The sequence below is a fragment of the Micropterus salmoides genome, unplaced genomic scaffold, assembly GCF_014851395.1.
Source record: "Micropterus salmoides isolate LMB-PRFRI ecotype aquatic unplaced genomic scaffold, ASM1485139v1 Ms_hic_scaffold_4, whole genome shotgun sequence".
In the NCBI taxonomy this organism is placed as follows: domain Eukaryota; kingdom Metazoa; phylum Chordata; class Actinopteri; order Centrarchiformes; family Centrarchidae; genus Micropterus; species Micropterus salmoides.
Window position 1 is genome coordinate 34,765,750 of NW_024043372.1, and position 20,372 is coordinate 34,786,121.

A 20,372-nucleotide genomic window follows, 5' to 3' on the forward strand; every position below is an offset into this window, starting at 1 on the left:
TATGAGTTCTTTGAGGCACATTGAAGGCAGCATTTTAGCAACTACAGCTAATGCGTGGCACCACTGTTTACGTCACGTTGCTGAATCAGGGAGGCATCATCAGAAATACGCAATCTATGCACATCATTTCCAGGTGAGTGTTAGGTGCCTTCCAGCGGAGAGCGGGTGGGAGCGGAGTGTTGTTTTGCAATTTTGCACACGTTGTTTAATTACGACACTCGGGAAAAGCTCTCAATAATTCCTTTAACAAGTTTGAACAGGACAGCAGACTCCGACTGACGTGAAGGACTCAGTTCCCGACGTTTAACACTTTGTGTGTGTGTGTGTGTGTGTGTGTGTGTCCAAGAACCGGAAGCCCACTATACTTGTGGGGTCCGACAGCTTTGTGGGGGACAAAAAGTTTGGATCCCACATGTTTAAAGGGCTTTTTGAGGGTTTAAACGGTTAGAAACTGGGCTAGGGAATGCATTATGTCAATGAAGGGTCCCCACGAAGATAGTGATACGTGTGTGTGTTTGTGTGTGTGTCTTGACACTTGCTCCTCCTCCATGCCTTGAACTGAAGTCGCAGTTGAACCCTGTGAGGCAGTTCTCTAGAGGAAGCAGACGGGAGGCGGCCTGCGCTCAGTGAGGAAAAACAGAGAAAATTGACGATGGCAGATAATAAGATGGGCCCAAATCTCCAGGCTGGGGCTGGATTCCTCGCCAAACGGGTCCAGAAGTCTTTGAATCGAGCTCAGGAGAAGGTGAGCCAGGGAAATCAACTATGTAAAGTAGTTACATTGAGTCTTTATAACTCTTAAAACCACTAGAAGCATTGTCATCAGTTTGATAAGCCAGACTTACTGAAGCACGTCTGGTCATCCAGCTTTATCTTTGCTGGTGGAAACCTAGAAACTCAGTAGGAGCCCTGACCTGCTAGTTAACAGACTTTTCTTCAGAATTACTCTGATTTCTATGGAAACAGTATGCTTCTGATTTGATTTACAACAAGGCTTCCAAACAAGCAGCTCTTTCAGAGGATTGTTTTAATATAGGGGTTATTAACCGTTATAGAAATGGTCAAATGAATGTGCATGAATAGTTATTCTTTTGCAATATGCTCCATAGCTACTGTTACTTGAACCCTGATGTCAAGCTCTGTACAAAGGTTTAACTAATAATGAAATGCTCCCATGTGAGAGGACATGCTGGACCTCGTCATAACAAAGTGTAAGAACCTGTGATACTGACATAAGGGAAAAGGAAACGCTCTTCACACAGACCATTTAATGTACAAGACCATAAACATGCTTTTATAGTCTTGTGCTTTTTGTCAACTGTGTGTTTTTAAACAGTTTACATTTGAATGATTGCCCATTTGGTTGTTAGCCTGCGTTAATAAAAAAAGTAGCTTGGACTGGTCTGAACATCACAGCTGTGTGCGGTCACACAAGCTGCCACTTCCTGGCTGTGCACTTCCTCTCACTTGCTGAGCCTCAGTTTGTGTTTGACTTGTTTGAATTTGCTACTCCACCTTAAAACAGACAGAAGTTGCAATAGTGGAGCCTGTTTTAGGGAGTAAGGTGTTTTTATTTTAGTCTAAAGGAGGATAGATATGATAGCTAACGAGAGTCTTTATAGTAGATTTAAAGGTGATGTTATAATGTATTCAGGCTTTCAAACAGCTGCATGCAGTGGACTGGGAAGAACACTAATAGTTAGCCATGGTAACATTTACCCACTATGCAACTTCACTGCCGACAGTTCAATTAGAGATTTGGATGTTTTATGCTAATAGCAGCTAATGTAGCCTGGAGCTGCTAGCCCTCAGCAGAAATTAGTAGTGGGCTACAGAGGTATAGTAAATTCACTTTTCTACACCTACCAGTTTTTTTTTTTCCATTTTCAACTTGTATAGTCTTCAGCCCCAAGCAATGCTGACTCAAGTGACATCACTCGAGTAAATTTTTCAGATTTTGTTCCCTTAGAGCCACAGAAGGATTGCTTTTTGCAAAATTGGGGGAATTCCCCTTTAATTAGTCTAGCTCTAGTAATCATTAATGCTAGTAATTTACTTACTGACTCTGCTGAACCCTCTCTCAGGTCCTTCAGAAACTGGGAAAAACCATGGAGACCAAGGATGAACAGTTTGAGCTAAGTTTCCAGAGCCTCAACAAACAACAGGTACACCAACACATAATCTTTTTACCATGAGAGGGTCTCTCTTCATGGTGCTCCTTTGCTATTCACTGCAAGACTGAAATAAAGGTCATGTAAACTCTTTGCTTTAATCTGCTTTTATAGCAAGTCAAGTGGAGCACTGTTACATCTTAAAAAAAAAACATTAACAAAAGAAGACAGTTTCGTTATTGCTGTTGAGATGCCAACCTACGAGTTCAGACAGTCAGCTCAGACTTGAAAACAGGAAATACTTGAAACAAGATGCAGCTCTCTTATTTTCTTATCCATTCTGCCTAGTAACTGTTTATTCAATTAAATTGTATTTAGACTGCGCCAGTTTTATAACAGAAGTTATTAAGGAGGAAAGAGAACATACAGTAGCACAATCCAAGTTCCACACAGACATGTAAAATGATGGTAGTGATAGTGAATATACAAATAGAAAACTTCACACTTGTAATAGTAACAATGATAGCAACAATAGTAGGACTAATAATAATTGTAGGAGCAGGTGTCGCGCAGGCACACGGGCACAGTAGGTGACTTGCAACCACAGATCCAGACACAAAGCAACAAAGGGAGAGAGATGAGAAAGCACAAAACGACAGTAGAGGGAAGAAGTTGAGTAACATACATTCATGGCATTAGAATGCATTCAAATGAAGAGAGAGAGGACGGAAGAAGTGCCTATTGCATCATGGGAAGTCTTCCAGCAGTCTAGAACTATACCAGCATAACTCAGGGATGGTTCAGGACTCACATGAGCCAGCTCCAACTATGAGCTTTATCAAAGAAGAAAGTCTTAAGCCTAATTTTAAATGTGGAGAGTGTGTGTATGCCTACTGAAACCTGATTCCACAGGAGATGAGCTTGATTAGCTGAAGGCTCTGGTTATGTCTCCTGAAAGAGCGTCCACGTCCTGCACACGTCCTCACAAACTAATAATTTGTCCCAGTTTTAGTCTTGGAAAAGATTTAAAGCGAGACCATGTAACATTTGAAAGAGGAAATAACACAATCTTCCTTATGCAAGTGAAAAAGCAATAAAATGCACCCTCCGTGTAATACACTGGTATTGTTGCTACAGACTTTCTATGGTATGACCATTAGCTTTGTGTGCTAATGTTAGCTAATTTTAGCAAAACTTCAGATTATATTGCTTTATATTGGAAATGACTGAATCACTGACATTATGCCATATTTCTATTTCTGCTACTGTAACACTATGTTTCTAGTAATCATTCCATAATTCATTCATGGCCACAATTGCTGCTGTATGGCAAAAGTTAGATATATGTTTAAGTTGCTCAAAGGTCATTTAGTGTCAAATACAGCTACTACAGTACATATTGGAGGGAAACTGACAAGGAGCAACAGGAAGAAAGTCTACATGCTTACCAGATGCGCTGCTTTCACTTAACCACCACTTTCACCACATCAAATGTTTTGATTGTTGTTTCATTTAAAGACAACAATGTGGTCAGATAGTGAGGTGTTGGGGCTAATATGAAGTTTGCTGTCAACAGAATCAGCCTGCAGTCCAACAGAAGCACACAAATTTCATCATTTGAGCTTGTTAAGGAAATGATGAAGCTCAGATTGCCATAGAGATAGTGTTACTGGGTGTGAATTTAACTTCTTTGAATTTTGTGCTTTTTGTTTCTGCACACAGGTCGATGGAAGTAGGTTGTTCAAAGATGTCAAAGCCTACCATACAGCAGTGAAAGGTAGGTTTTTAATGCATATACAAACACAAAGTGCAGTATTAACAGAACACTACCCAGGCGAGTTGGTGAATAATGGGGAAGTGAATTTATTTCTATTCTTGGATCCTGTGTGGACTGAAGTGAAAACAAAAGACTCAGCATTGGATATGTGATTCATGTGCAGGAAACCGTTGTGTTTCTAGTGTTGTCAGCTTTGCTTCTGCATCGTGAACTGCAGTTAGCAAACCAAGCACAGGAGAGCGGTGCCGCTCATGCAGCGGTTAATGCTGATAACGTCAGTGTTGTTGCAGAAGCGTAACGTGGTGCTGTTAACATCATAAGCATGGCTAGTATTTCCATTTACAGACATTTTGGCTCAGTCACCTCCATGTGTTTGCTTGTAATGTCAGAGGTGACAGCCCTGTGCAGGCAATCCCAGCCCAGACAAAAAAATGGCAACCACAACGCTACGGCATCCAGACTGACAGTCTTCCAGGCTAACTGACCCGCAGCCTGCTAGAGTGAGCGCTTCCTCATCGCTCACAGCCCCATCCTTTCAGCAACATGTATCAGAACTCTCGCCCCATCCCCACCGAGAGGGCGGCCTTGGAAGGGGAAGCAGCTGCGCTCCTCCGAAAAGGAGCTCGAGGTGCAGACAGGCTTCTTCTAACCACATTTCCTAGTGCTCAAGAAATCGGGAGGGGGAGGTGCAAAGACCCATACTGCACCTACATCCTACAAAAAAAGCATGCTGGGATACCTGGCGATGCTACAAAGCTGGCGGTGTATGGACAGCATACAGGAAGGATGGCGAGTTGGTGTGCACTCCGTGGTGCGCGTGGGCCTGCTGCTCATGAGAAACCTACAGCACCGGTTTGCCCGGCTCCGGCTGCACCTGGGCTCAGACCAGCAATGCGAGCTCTGCTTCTCCTCACTGGCAGAGGGACCGAGTTTGGTGCGTCATGGTATGGAGTTTGTGAGGGTTAGACTGAGCAGCCTGGGCCTCCCACCTGCGGTCGTCTCTGTTATTCAAAACGCATGTCCCGTCCACCTCCAGGGCCTACTCTGCTCATTGGTGGGCGTTTTCTGGTACGTTAGACTGGTGCAAGGCCTGGGAGCTCATGGTGTTTGTGCACCATGCAGAGCATTCTGTTAAGAAGTCTTGCTGCATCCATGTTGTTGTTGTTTGCAGCAGCTATTACGGCAGGCCACAGTGTGTCCTTTTAAATGGTGTTGGTCAGCCTTGTGGATCTGCCTCTTGTAGGTCTGTGCAGATTTATTTTTGGCCTACAGTTTCCTGTTCCTTTCCACAGCTGTGCATGAGACATCCAAGCGGCTGTCCCAGACTTTGCGAGACATCTATGAATCAGACTGGAATGGAGTGGAGGACCTTGCTGTCATTACGGAGGTTTGTCTATCATGTGTTTTTGTGAATGTTTGCTCGAACAGTAATCTGATATGGGTTATTTTCAAAAAAAATTTATTTACCAAGCAAGTTTAGAGAAGCTAAATATAAAAATACAGTGGTCTCCATTTAGCCAACAGGCATATACATTAGAGTTTTTTTCCACACACGTGTTTGACATGTGATGGCCTTACAGATTATGAAAATAATCAATAGTTGCAGACCTATAGATGCTAATTTACAGCAGCTATCAAGCCGTGGTGATGGCAGTGCTTGCAGGTGAGGCAGCCAGTAGCTCCCTCAAGCATTTTTGTTTTAATAAGTTTCATTACTGAAGCACGTATTAACCATGGAAGCATGTAGAAAATTAGAATATTGTGAAAAGATTAAAACAGAAAATGCCTGAAATATTTCACTTTATATGTAATACATGTAGAATATATGAAAGTTTCACATTTTGAATTAAATTAAGGAGAAAAAGGAACCTTTTCACGATATTCTAATTTCCTGCCATGCACCTGTAGTACCTACAACAGAAATATACTCATCAACATGCGATAGACCTTAAGACAATCACTGCCCACCACATCCTCGGACAGTCCAGTCAGTCTAGTCGGACTAAACATCACCACAAGCAGTGCGATCGCCCCAGGAAGAGAAGGAAGAGAGCCGTCTCAAGAGCTAAGCTAACCAAGTTTGGACCTATGGTCGCAGGAAAATTAAATGGATGATTAAGACTTGGGAACTGGAAAATCAGGGAAATATGGTCACATATTTACAGAGATTGGTGATGTAACAGTGGAGAAGAAACATGCCTTTGGTGTGAGCGACCCGGGTAAAATTCCCCACTGTGACGCATCCGCCAATGTGTCCCTGAGCAAGACACTTAACCCCTAGTTGCTCCAGAGGGGTGCGACCTCTGACATACTTAACAATTGTACGTTGCTTTGGATAAAAGCGGTATCCAAATGAGTAAATGTTATGTAATCGAGCTTTGGTACTTGACAAGAGGACCACGTTCTGCGCAAACGAAACGCAAAGCTCCGGTCGATTCTGTGTTTACATAACTTTTGCTTGGTGCTCAAACATAGTCAAAGTTTATAGACAATGTTTTCCAAGTCAAGTTTTTAACATTAAGATGCAGACCATATTATCTGCTCAGAGTTCACCAGTGTTTTTTTTGCTGCCTTTTTCATTCCCCCAGTTGCAAATTCAAACTAGACCTGCAAGCAGGTATTAACGATCCCAGTGACCTTGCTCAAGGCAGGTCCATAGATTCTACATGCAAAGTTTCATGTTGTTAGGACTCACCACCTAGGAGTTGTTAAAGTTTATGTACTAAAACCTTGTGCCTACCAGCTAGCTGATGTCATAATGCACTGGAGGATATCAGGAATATGTTGAAAATGATGTGAGAATCAGAATGAAATCAACTGGCAGAGTAGTGCACAGATAACAACCTACTGCTCAACATCAACAAAACCAAGGAGCTGATTTTTAGGAAAAAGGAGGCACAGACAAGCACCCCTGTCTTCATCAGTGGAGCTGAGATAGAAAAGGCTAACCGTTTTAGGTCCTGGGAATCAGAATTGCAGAGAACCTATCATGGATATTACACATCTCCAACTTGGTAAAGAAAGCTTAGAAACTGGATGAACATTTCTAAAGGAAAGTTAAAAAGGAACCTGTACCCTTTCAGAATGCGTATATGTAGATGGAGACTTTATTTCAATATAGACAGTCAGTTATTTGCTTAAATCAGTAACGTCTGCTACACAATACAAGCCACATTTGCTAACCTGCAAAAGTCTCCTTATTTAACTTACACACTTAAACATGTCTTGTGCAGCGCCATAAGTTGTTACGAGGGCATCTTACCAACCTAATTTCCTACAGAGTTCTGTTTTGGGCCCCAAGTTATTTTCTTTGCATATGCTTCCCTTAGGTCATATTATTAGAAAAAGTAAAGGTATCTCATATCACTGTTAGACTGGTGATATCCAGCTGTTTGTCCCCCATTGGGAAGGTGTAGTTTTCAGAGTTTTCTAGTGTTGAGGTTTCAGAATGCAACCACTACCTTTCCTAGCATGTGCTCTTGCTCGAACTAATGAGCAAGCCAAACCAGGCCGACACACTGGAAACAGCATCACACAAAATGCTGTAAACTCCACTGCAACATTACACTAATATTTGTATCAGCTTGACAATGATGAATGCTTGACAATCTAATCCATGCTCGTTGCATTATAATGTCACAATGACTGCATTTAGCTGACAGCTTTTCAATAAGTATTTGTGTATCTTTAATTGGACAATATGGAGGTGAGCGCCTCTATTTTTTTTGTTTTTGACTGCTTCGCTAGACACGCTATGCTGGGTGAGCTGTACAGTATTTAATGAGAAAATGTAAGATTCACAGGATGTTTACAGACTATATATGTACTGCCCATCATCGTTAAACACAAAATCTGAACAAAAACTTCAACATCAAACATGAGTAGGCTAATGCAGCTTGGTGAGTGTGCCAATTAGATGCCTGTCTAGCAACCAAAAGTGTGGACTTAAATCGCTACAAAAACATTGATTATGTTGAAACTGGATCATATTTTATGGAGAAAATATTTTCTTTCAGTGATTTACGGAGTTTGCTGATGGATAGATATGTATGTTGTTAGCAGTTACTCTAGCTGTTAACTAATAAAACGGTAGCACAGGCTTGAGGATGCAAAAAATGCACGTTACAAAGAAACAACTTCTTGTATGTTACATTCGAAACTGGAAGTGATGTCATATGTCTGCGTAGGCCTGTCCGGTTAACACAAAACTTGGGGTTCCTATGCCCCACAGAGGCTTAACACAAAGTTTGCCATCAATTAGCTACTAGGTGGCGCTAAAAATTATATATCCACATCTGTATGTCCGATTAACACAAAACTTGGGCCAGTAGTTTCCGGTGCCACCCTGAGGTTGTGCAAAAATGTTGTTGACCATTGGCTACTAGATGGTGCTTTTGTTAAACTCATGAAGTATGTTACAATTATTTTTGGTAATGGCTTTTAAATGGACTATAATCAAGGTACGTGCATTTTGGCCTGTAACTCCCAGATAATATGTTGCACATTCACATATCTTATAAGCATGTGTTCCCTGAATCTAGCTGCATCTCAGGATACGGCCATTTCTACCAATAACTTATTTTCCCAAAATTGCACAATGTGCAAAACCTACATTTTTAAACGTCTGATGAGCTCGCTTTGCACAAATCTTTGCACACAGACTCTAGGTCATAAAATACGCTAAACATAGGTTATGGCCAAAACCGGAAGTGATGTCATAACTCTTCGGAGGTTTGTCCGATCAGCACAACAATTGACTGTGTACTTTCCCATGCTCCCCTAAAGCTATGCGCAAAATTTGGTGACAATAAACTACTTGGTGTCGCTTATTTTTGCAGAATCACAAAATGTGCTAAAATAATTTTTCCAAACAAAAAAATCCACTGCTAAAGTCAGCTTGCTGGCCAGATAGATTACTTAGTTACTTACCCTGGCGCACATTAAATGGCATGTAAACACACCTGCAAATGTCACTTTGGTCTGGTTAGGAGGCGGTGTCAGACACGGACAGTGACATGCCCTGCTGGCTGAGATAAAAAGGAACATTTGTAACAGTTCCCAAAAAAAAATTTTTCTTCCTTTTTTATTATAAAAATCTATTGATACACTGATCGTATTTCTTAGACAATATTTCTTCTATTTCACTAGCATTGGTAAATGCAGTGGTCAAGATATTGATGTACTATGACTTTAAAAGGAGGATAGCCACCCATCTCCTTAATAGGTCACATACTGCAGATTGTTAGTTAAAATGAGTCTCATATTGTGAAATGCATGTGCAGGCATATTTTTCTTGCTGAAATAGTATTTATGGCTTAGTCAAATAGTTATAGTTGTCTTGCATTTAGAGGGACTTGTTACAGTTGTATTGATGTGACCCCAACTGTGTCTCTCAGAGTGAAGACCTGTTGTGGAACGACTATGAAGAGAAACTAAGTGACCAGATTGTACGCACCATGGAGAACTATACAAGCCAGTTCCCTGAGGTCAAGGTAACCTGATGTGATTTTAACTTGAACAGTTCCTGCAAAACAGTATGCAAATAACACCAGTCTGGTTTTGATTACTGGTGGACGACAAGTGATTCAAACTCTTGCCTGTGTTTCAGGAACGAGTTGCTAAGCGCGGCCGCAAGCTAGTGGACTATGATTCAGCACGACACCACTTGGAAGCGCTACAGAGTGCCAAGAAAAAGGATGACGTCAAAATAGCAAAGGTAGCATCAGGATCACAGTACACATGATTCAACTGTACATTTTAAAAAAACTCTACTCTGAAATCCCTTTTAACAGGCGGAGGAAGAGTTCAACAAAGCCCAGAGTGTCTTTGAAGAAATAAATAATGAGCTGAGGGAGGAGCTGCCTGTTCTCTATCAGAGGTATGGTAATATTAGTCTTGACTGAAAGTCTATAAAGAATTACAGAATTAGTCTGAGAAAACATTTTCCAGGACAACATAACTAAACCTGGCTTGTAATTATTGAACTGAAAGACAAACTGAGAGCTGTCTTTGTCTTAGCCGGATAGGTTGCTATGTGACGGTGTTCCAAAACGTCTCAAACCTGAGAGATGTCTTCTATAAGGAAATGAGTGTGGTGAGATATGACAGATCCTTTTTACTCTCTCTCATTTTAGTAATTAATTACCAAAGTAAATAAAATACTATGAAAACTCCCAACTGCATCTTCAGATGAGATTTAAGGCATTGTAGAGTTACAAATTAGTTTTTGTGCTTACGTTTCACTTTGTGTTGCAGCTGAACCGTGAGCTGTACAATGTGATGAAGAAACTGGAGACTCAGCACTCAGGAAAAGCTTTTATCGTCAAGGGTTTGAACAGGTAAGGCACTGTGTTGCATGTGTCCTCATCTGTGGTTAAAGTGTTTCCAACAAGAATGTCTTGTCTAGTAAATAAATAAAACGAATATCTAATGCTGCGTATCTTAATTTTTGTATGGAGTGCTGGAGTATTAAAAACAAATTTCTGGTGAATTTATATAATGCTATATGAAACTCCAAAAATAACAAATTTACTGTGTTGTCAAATAGCACGTCAAGTAAGTCAAAGAAGAGAAAGTCGGTGGTTATCTCCAATCCCATCCCTTGCAATACGGCTTTCCCAACTGACCACGTCTCGATCCATTCTTCCAATGAAAATGGAAATGACGGCGTACCCTCTTCCCCTGCCCAGAAAACTCAGAGCATTGCTGAAGAAACCAGCCTACCAGAAGAAAGTAGTGTTTCATCCAAAAATGTCAACTCGTCAGACTCAGATCTCAGTTCCTGCAGCACCAACACACCTAAAAGGCAGTCCATATGTGACAATGAGAACAGCAACAAGAGCACGGAGAGTCCAGAAGAGGCGGAGGCAGCGGTCGAAGCAGAAACAGAACTTGCTACAATCCAGTCCGATGTTCCCAATCCTTCTGATTCTGCAGATAGTGATTCCGCACATATTCCAAAGCAGGAAATTGTGAGTGATCCACCATCAGAGGAGGCCAAGCCCAAACCTGCACCGGTTCCCGTCCCTCGCCTCTCCCTCTGTTCCATAGGTGCTGGAGAGGAGGAGGAGGAGGAGGAGGAGGAGATAGAGGAGATAGAGGAAGCAGAGGAAGCTTCAGTCAACCAGGAGACAGCTGACTCGAGTTCCGACTTTCCACCAGGTTTCCTATACAAGGTAGGCAAACTATGATTTTAATGACTATTTTAACATTTTGGTGAACATGTATGATTTCATTTTAGATTTTCTAGGGGTGAGATGAGATTCTTCCTTGTCAAAACCTGGTGCATTACCCTGAGCCAGACATTTCGGTATATGTTAGCAGCTAAAAAAAAAAGTAGTGGCTAATGTTACCTTAAGCCGCTAGCCTCAAGCAGTGATGGGGAGCAGGCTACAAAGGTCTGATAAACTCACTTTAGTCCACACCCCCAGATATTTAGCATATGTAGTCTTCAGACCCAATCGAAGGAAGTACAGTTTCAAAATTAACTGAAAATATATTAACATTAAAGACATTGTGTTTTGGGCCGTTGCTCCCTGCTGCTGTAAACTTGTGCGCACACACACTTTGGCAACCGACTCGAGACAACCCCTTTTCTTTTGAGGCTACTACGGTAATGTTAACTAGGGATGTCAACAGCGTTCACGGTCTCCCGTTTGTGAATGTGATTATGCTAGCTGCCAAATTTGGAGTGCACATGTATTAGCGCCTTTATGGTAAATGCAGTTAAAAGGAGCAAAGCGAGCTGAAAGGCAGGGTTAACAACTTTATTCTGTCATTTTCTCACTCAGGGAAAAAGTGTTTGTGTGAGAGTCTTACCTGAAGAGAGGCTATTAAGTCTTAATTGTACGATACGAGCACAACATACAATATAATTTTTCAAATTGCGTCGGACTTTGAATGTAGCGCGAGGATACACGTGACAAAGTCCGGTTTTCAAAATGAGTTTAGCACAACAGTGTTAACACAGTGTTAACACAACGTATACAGTATATAAATAAGATTAATTGGATTATATTCACAGGAAGTATAAAACATATTACATGTGTCAATTTAAAGTAAAATAAAACATTACGTATTTACAAATAATTCTTTGATTTATGGTTGCCGGAAAAACGTTACATAAATTTGTTGACTTTTTTGCTGCTTCATCCCCATTTCTATCTGGACAGTGGACAATGATCAACTTGTTTACTAGATCACAAAATTGTTAACAAGAGTGCAAAGTTCTTCATAGATCTAACCTCTTTATTTTGCTTTTAGTGCATCAAATTAATACACTAAAACTTTAAAACTTTAAACAAGTCTTTCTTTCAGGGGGGCATGCCCCCAGACCCCCCCTAGAGGATCGATGTCAACTCACCATAGTCTCTCAAAATCGAATCGATTCCATTGTAAAACAAAATCATTTTTGATTCATGTAAAATTTAAAGTTAAATAACGATTAAAAGGATCTGTTCTAGTGGTATCTAGCCATGTAGATAAGTCTAAAATATCTGTCTCTGAGATTTCTGCCTCCACTCCAATACAAAGGAAGTGAATAAAATGTCCTGTGTGTTGAAATAGTCAATATCGGTTCTTTGTTTCCAGGTTATAGGGGTTTTTGTGTTCGGAAAGTCTAGTTGCTGTCATAAATTTGCAAATATGATTTATTTAAGTTAACCTCCAAGTCTCAGATATCTCAACACCTGGAAACTGCTATTCAGTAATGTCTGTGTAAATTGTAATGCTTAGTATTAAGTTTGCATTTATGTGACCTGTGCTTTACACCAGGGGGTGGCAGTAGAGAGCTGTGCAGCGTCTGAAGATGGCCTTCTCCAGTTTGATCAGGGAGACATCATCTTGGTACTTGCAGACATTGAAGAGGTTTGTGTGCCTTGTAAAGGATAGTTCACTTCCCATGGTACTTCAGAGAAGATTACACAATTCCTCTAAAGTCTGCTCCTTTTCTTTGGTCTGTGGACCTTTTGCTGAACCTGAAGATGTTGTTTAGAAGAGTATGTAGTGGGGATTTGTTTTTTAAGTTTGAAATAGATCCACTGTGTATGCACATATATGGCTCAATCTTTTTGTTGTTGAGTGAAGAATTTTTATTTTTCCTGTGAGCAACTAACCAAACAGAGATATTCCCTGAGATATTTCCACTGCAGATAGAATGAGTAGACAGCAGGAACTTTTCTAAAATGTCTGAATTAAAATATACTAAACATCGGGGACTGTATTCACAAAACATCCTAAGGTTTGCTAAAATAAAGTAAGGTTCTAAGAGTAATTCACAATGCATTGTAGTGCTTAAACAAGTCTGAGAGAGGTTAAGAGTTAGTACAGAGGACTTATAAAGACCTGCTCACAATCTAATTTAATTAGATTTTAATTGTTTGAATTTTTAATAAAGATTTCAATATATTTACTTTTTAATAGAATTTAAATGTTTAATTTAATTTAGAATGATTTAAATTAATCTATCATCTAATTAAGTTTTTATTGTTTTTCAGGCAGATTACAGTTTTATGTTTCAGGATACATCAATATGTATAGATACAAATGGAGGTAAACATACTGTATACAAGACTAACATTAAATAAATAAACACAATAAAGATCTAAAATAACACGGCGTAAGAAAATAAAAAAACAACATACAAAGACCTTAATGCATAGTAGTTACTTTCCTTAAAGTATTTTAAAATGATCCAAGCTTTATTCAAAAGTACAGGCTTATGTTTAGAGGCAAATTAATTTTTTCGATTTTGAAGGTCCAAATTCCAATTTAACAAAATAAGTCAATTGAACATTTTCCACAATAATGCTAAATAAAGCTGTAAAGGGATTGGGGTTTAAATCAGTGTTAAAAAGATTTGAAGACTTCTCCCCAGAACTGACCTACTCTATGTACAATGTTAAATTGGATAAGGTGGTGCCTAGACCTCCATAGAGGAGAAATTAATTTATAGTAAGTAAAAATTGTGTTCTAGTCCTCTTCGTTCAAAAATGTCCCTAACAAAAAAAAGAGGCCTGCTTTGTGTTGATGGCATTCTAAATTTTAAAGATGGCACTTTTTTATTATTGTATGTTGATCTAAAATATTTTCAAGTATAGAAATGGCATACTGCAAGAGATTGGCACAGCCATAAAGAGATATTTTAGCTTAAGTGAAGCTTCAGTTATAGTGTGGATATCTCTTATTTAGAAAATAGAGACTCATCTTGTGGTGATTCCGAAGTGTACAAGTATCTGTAAAATTGTTTGTATGTGTATTTATGTTGTCATAATTAACCCTATTGGTCTCCTGACGGTATTCTAAGCTGTAGAATCGAAATGGATGCCTCATATCTGATTTGTGAGTGTATTCCCTGTCTCATCACCCTGCTTATAAACTCTGAAGTGAGCCTGTAACAGTAGATTTTCAGCCTCAGATGTGGATAGTAGTAGGGCTACCCCTTTCTAGATTTGATTTTCCCAGTCAACTAGTTAAAACATTGGTTCAAGCCATTAGGCAAAAATGGTTTGAGTTCCAGGGGTGGGAAAGAATGTCGTAAGTAACATTGTTAACACTGTGCTACATTATAGAGAAATACTAGTCATGTACCAATCCGACTTTTTCAGTTCAAATACCGATGCCTGGGCTTTGGGTATTGGCCGATCTGGCTAATACCAATCCGATACCAGTTTAAAATAAATAAGCTGTATTCCTCACTGTGAGGAAGAGAGTGGGAATCATTCTTTTATACAGGATCTCACAAAAGTGAGTACACTTTTCACATTTTAGTAAATATTTGATTATATCTTTTCATGTGACAACACTGAAGAAATGACACTTTGCTACAATGTAAAGTAGTGGGTGTACAGCTTGTATAACAGTGTAAATTTGCTGTCCCCTCAAAATAACACATCACACAGCCCTTAATGTCTAAATCGCTGGCAACAAAAGTGAGTACACCCCTAAGTGAAAATGTCCAAATTGGGCCCAATTAGCCATTTTCCCTACCCAGTGTTATGTGACTCGTTAGTGTTACTTAATTATTCAGTAAAACCATGTGTTATTGTGACTTGGCCACTGACAGATAACATGGAAAATGTAAGCCGAGAGAGTGTAACATTGTCACTGTTTCTGCACCACAGTCCATTATAAACCACATAATAGATCAAGTTTACAAAGGCATACTACAACATTGACAATCAAAACATGTTAATTCTCTCTGTGATTATGGACCCTTGCCAAAACTGCTCGCCAGCAATACTATCTAGCCTGCGGCCAGATTATGGTGCTTTGATAGCGGCAAAAAATATAAATAAAACAATACTTTGATAATGGTGCTGAAATATATCTGTCATGACAGCAGCAGTTACTCGCATAATCACTTCCTCTTTAGTGGTTTTGATTGCAAAATAAATAAATAAAAATAAATAAAGCGTGAGAACGTAACATAAATCCACTGCTTATAAAATTAATACTGGTGTTCCGCAAAGGTCTATACTTGGGCAACTGTTGTTAGGCTTTATGTTAATAATTTGCCCTTGGTTGGTCCTGATGTAGAGATCCAACTATATGCTGATGATTAAGTGATTTATGTATACAGCTGCACAAAGCACCAAGCTGCATCAAAACTTATTAGTGCAAAGAACCATATCATAACATGGCTTGACAGATCATGTCAGAATATCAGTTAGTCTGTAGTTTCAAAGCAGTCCTGCGGAGTGGTAATGGATTCCTCGCTCCACTCTTGAACTGCCTGAAGAAATGTTTTTTACTGTTTTAAACGTAAAAAGGGAGAGAAGAATGGAGGTATGATCAGACTTACCAAGGGCAGGGGGTGAGAGGCTTGTACCTATTTCGTAATTGGGAATAACAATGGTCAAGAGTCTGTTCACCACGGGTAGTATTTTGGTAAGACTCCTCATGTTAGCCCTGTTGAAGTTGCCAACAGCAATAAAAGCTATCTCAGGGTGAACATTCTCCAGTCCGTTAAATACTCCATATACAACAAAATTATACTTGGTCCTTGATTCATTGAGGGGAAAAAAAAATCCAATATTGCCTCCTATCTGAGTGACAAAAGTACGTGATCCCATTGATTTCTTCCTGTTCTGAGCTGCTGGCACTGCGGGACATCTTTCAAAAAGAAAAACTAAGCAGATGAAGAATTTTATTTGCTACAGTAAGTTTACTTGCGGGCGGCACGGTGATGCAGTGGTTAGCACTGTCACCTCACAGCGAGAAGGTCGCGGGTTCAAACCCCGGTCGTCCCGGCCTTTCTGTGTGGAGTTTGCATGTTCTCCCCGTGGTCGCGTGGGTTCTCTCTGAGTGCTCTGGCTTCCTCCCACCGTCCAAAGACATGCAGACTAGGTTAATTGGTGAACCTTAAATTGTCCTTAGGTGTGAGTGTGAGTGGTTGTCTATGTGTGGCCCTGCGATGATTTGCGCGATGTCACCTGGGATCGGCTCCAGCCCCCCGCGACCCTGTACGCAGGATAAGCGGTTGACGATGGATGGATGGATGGATGAAGTTTACTTGCGTCTATGTTGCCCGTTTCTTTGTGCTTCTTCAAAAGAGATTAGACAGCACTTCTGGAGACCCCTGTCTCTCATCAGTCTTGTTCCGAAGTGAAGCCTCTCTTTCCTCAGCCTTTATCAGATGCTCCCTTATTCTTACTGATGCTGGCGGGGGTTTCTTAGCCATTTCCTACTCCAATTGTCCAATGTGTAGAGACCGGCCTTTGGTAAGGAGCTAGCAGCCTCTATTCAAAGAGGAAGTCATGGCTGTATTGTCTTATATTGTGCTGCTTGGTTTTCAGTAGTAGAAGACAAAATCCAGAGAATCAAAATATGAGGCCATCCATGATGACTACACTATAGCTTTGCAATTCCCTATATTGCAATCTATTTTTTGTTAATACAGAACACACATTCACAAAGTATCTCATTAGAGGGTTTATTTCTTTCCTTAAGATCTTACATGTGTTTAATTTATGTCTCTCACAGCAGGAAGGCCTGGTGAAGGGGATCAGGGAGGAGAGCTGGAACCAGCACAGGGATCTAGAAAATCACTCTGGGATCTTCCCGGGAAAACTCATCCAGCCTGTTCAGGCAGAGTGAGGCAATAGTCCCTACTCAATCTGTAATGATTTCTCCTTCCATAGAGCAGTTGGTGATGCACATTCTCACATACCACACACAGAGGGAGTGAATCCAAATGTTTTGGGTGAAACCCCACGTGGTTACTCTATGCTATGATGTTGTAACTTGTGAACTTGTGCGACTGAGCTTTCGAACATTTTGTAATAGATGTTTGCATTGTTAAAGGTTACAGTATTTTACTATTTTTGTATTTTCCTTTCTGTGGAAGACTGTGAAACAAAAAAATCTTTTTATACCGCTTCTATGATGTACAATATCCTAATAAAGTTCTAAATAAAAGAGAAGATGATGTCATTCTTTTATGAAATCCTGCAAATTTTAATACAGCAAAGTTTCATATTGATTCTGGGAATTTTCAATCAAAGATTAAATGGGATTTGCATTTTGTGAATAAAGTAAATTGTTGCAGATAAACGGCCTCAATTACAGAAAGGCCTGCGATTCACCAGAATGAAATGGAATGTAAAATTATTATCAAGACCTGAAAACAGACACATTGACTGACTGAGGAGTTTTTGAAAGAAAGATCTGTCTTTCATAAAATCCTACTGATCTGGGGTTCAGTTCCCCTAGTTTGTCTGTTTACTGTGTGGAAATGAGAAACTCTACTTCTACATATCACCAGACCTTATATATAGCCAGTTGGTTAATGAGGTGAAACCAAAAGTGGGTGATTAGGACATGCGACAGGGAACAAGGCAGTCTGCATCATGGGTTTTCAGATGAGTGCTGTGATTTACTGGTTGGATTTTGGTCTTGCACTCAGGTCAAACAGCAGGGATGACCAACATGCCCCAACTCTAGCAACATCATTTAGATGCAATTCCCCAATGTATCTAAAGGACTGACGCAAGGCAGTTTACCACAGTTAATCTGAAAACGAGAAGAACAAGACAAGACTACCATTCCTCTGGTACTTGTGAATTCAAACAGCATGCAGGGTGTACAAACACTATTACTATACTACTACTATTATAATTATTATGATGTGTTATCACTTTGCCCTTTACTGTGCATTCTAATAGAACTGAAGGCCAGCTAAGCGATCTCAAACATCTGGGTGTGTGTCCCACCTACTGAAACCAACCTCTTGGTCCAATCCCAATGTCCCCCCTAAGCCCAAAGCCCTAAAGGCCCATTTATACTGCTGCTCAGGGTCTATCTATGTACCTACGCCGTAGGCTACGCACGTAGCCATGCATTTATACTTTAAGTTGGCGGTAGTGCTGAAGCGTCCACTGTGTTGACTTTTGCTGGCCGTGCAGGCTAACTTCCGGGTTAGTGCTCCTATAATGTAAATGGGGGTTAAATTGTATACGTGTGGCTGGTGTAGCCTTTTGAAATGTTACCAACTGAATAAATCACATTCTGATAGCGAAACGAGTCATGCGACTGTCAAATATACTGATTCACTGTGTTACAGCCGCCGTTTTAGCCGCTAGTAAATGCTACTTTAAAGCAAGGGGTAATTCCGGTTGGCTCGGAGGCATTGCGAGGCCAATCACAGAGCTTACGGTCCACGTCGACTCGACATGTAGTTACATTTTTGAGGAGGTGCACGTCAGGTGACAGCGTAGCCTCTGCGTAGCCCCGTAGCCTACGCCGTCGATTTGATGCACAAGTAAATAAATAAATTGCACTTAAACCCTCACAGACTTTATTGACGTCACTTGGAAAGTGATAAAGGGCAAGAGGCTGCAAGGACAACAATGCTGTAAAAGGAACGGGACAGCACTTTGACACATTATAATGTTACCTACAGAGTGGAGGAGAGGTAAATGTCAATATACATTTGTCAATAATCAATGCACTATTGTTGGTCAAAACGGCATCATTAAGCAAAAACTAAAATAAATAGTTGAAAAAACTTAAGTGTGTAATAAGGTGATTGCATTCCTCTGACTTCATGTGTTGGTTGACATCAGCTTTGTTGTCCATGCTTGTTTGTTTACCGTTGTTCTTCTTCTCTTATACGGTGATGATATTTCTCTCGCTTCACAACGCTATGAATGGTGGGGAATTCCATCAGGCAAAGTCTGCAGAAATGCAGACTTATGAAAATATGCCTCTTTTGAATATAATGCTGTCTTGGTGTCTGCTCCATTAAAAGTCTTGATAGTCATATACCATCCAACAGGACAAATGGGTAACTTTTGGGACAAGCTAGACACACTGCTGTCTTCAATCCTGGAGCATGGCTGTCCTCGGTGACATGAACATTCACTTAGACAAATCATACTCAGTAGACTTACTGTCTCTGATTTAGTCTTTTGATCTAAAATGAGTTCTCAGCCCCCCGACCCACAAAGCTGGCAAAGTTTTCAACCTTGTTGGTGCAAAAGGTTCGACACCAAGCCTAACATGTAGCACTCCTGCTTCATCTATTCCTTTGTCTTCTCAGGTCAATGGCAATTCAGTCTCCTCATTTATTCCTCTCACAGAGAGCAAGGTATCAGACCCATTGCCGTCCCACTACATGCCCACTGGACCCATTTCCTGCCAGTCTCCTTCCTGCTATCTGCAATGAGCATCTCAGACAAATCACCTCTCTGGGCTTTCCTACAATGTGTTTTGGCAAGGACAATTGTCCTCCTCTCACTGTCTTTCCCCGGGAATGCCCCAAGGCTCGGTGCTAGGGCTACTTCTCAATTTACACCACCTCACTGGGGACAATCATTCACTCGCATGGCTTCCGTTCCACTGCTACGCAGACGAAATGCAACTATACCTATCCTTCCTACGTCTCTTGGACATATCTGCATGAATGAAGGCTCCCTTCAACTAAACCTCTCTAAGACTGAACTCTTGGTCATTCCAGCCAAGAAATCTATCCACCATAACATCAAACTACAAATTGGCTCCTCAACCATCACTCCAACCAGGGTAGTGAGAAACTTGGGTGTCATGATTGATGACCAGCTGTCCTTTTCAGACTATGCTGCTGTTGTCTCTCAGTCGTGCTGCTTTGCTCTATAAAACATACGCCTTGACTATTGCAGTACCCTCCTAGTGGGTCTTCCAGCTTGTACAATGAAACTCTGAGCTTATCACTGAGCTCTGAGTTGACTGAGCCTGAGATGTGAAACTCTGAGTTTTCGGTTCCAGAACAGCTGATCAGAATTAGTTCAGTCAACTCTGAGTATATTGAGCCTGATGAAGTGTGTGCGTGAGGATGAAAAGAAGCCATGCCATGGATTCACCATGGCAACAGGTACATAAAGGCAGAGCCTCCATTTTAATCAGGTGGAGCAAAAAATATGAATGCGTGCCAGCGTGGACCATGATTGGCTCTAAAACGCAGGAGTGGAGGAAGGATCAATATGTTAACATTAGTACGTTTTACATAC

The 20,372-nt window shown here is 40.6% G+C and overlaps 1 protein-coding gene across 3 annotated transcripts; it reads left to right on the plus strand.

Moving 5' to 3' along the window:
- bin2b (bridging integrator 2b) lies at positions 1 to 17,309 on the plus strand. 3 transcript variants are annotated; one of them, XM_038696977.1, is made up of 13 exons: positions 1 to 133; positions 565 to 745; positions 2,085 to 2,165; positions 3,834 to 3,888; positions 5,181 to 5,275; positions 9,285 to 9,380; positions 9,497 to 9,604; positions 9,681 to 9,766; positions 9,907 to 9,982; positions 10,144 to 10,226; positions 10,436 to 11,063; positions 12,661 to 12,753; positions 16,870 to 17,309. In XM_038696977.1, exons 2-13 carry the CDS (start codon positions 653 to 655, stop codon positions 16,981 to 16,983), a joined length of 1,608 nt encoding a protein of 535 aa, XP_038552905.1. In that variant the 5' UTR covers positions 1 to 133; positions 565 to 652; the 3' UTR covers positions 16,984 to 17,309. The 3 variants fall into 3 exon arrangements, with proteins under 3 accessions (XP_038552905.1, XP_038552906.1, XP_038552904.1); XM_038696978.1 differs by lacking the exon at positions 1 to 133 and having other exon boundaries at positions 181 to 745; positions 16,873 to 17,309; XM_038696976.1 differs by lacking the exon at positions 1 to 133 and having other exon boundaries at positions 182 to 745.
- The last annotated feature ends 3,063 nt before the right edge of the window (positions 17,310 to 20,372 follow it).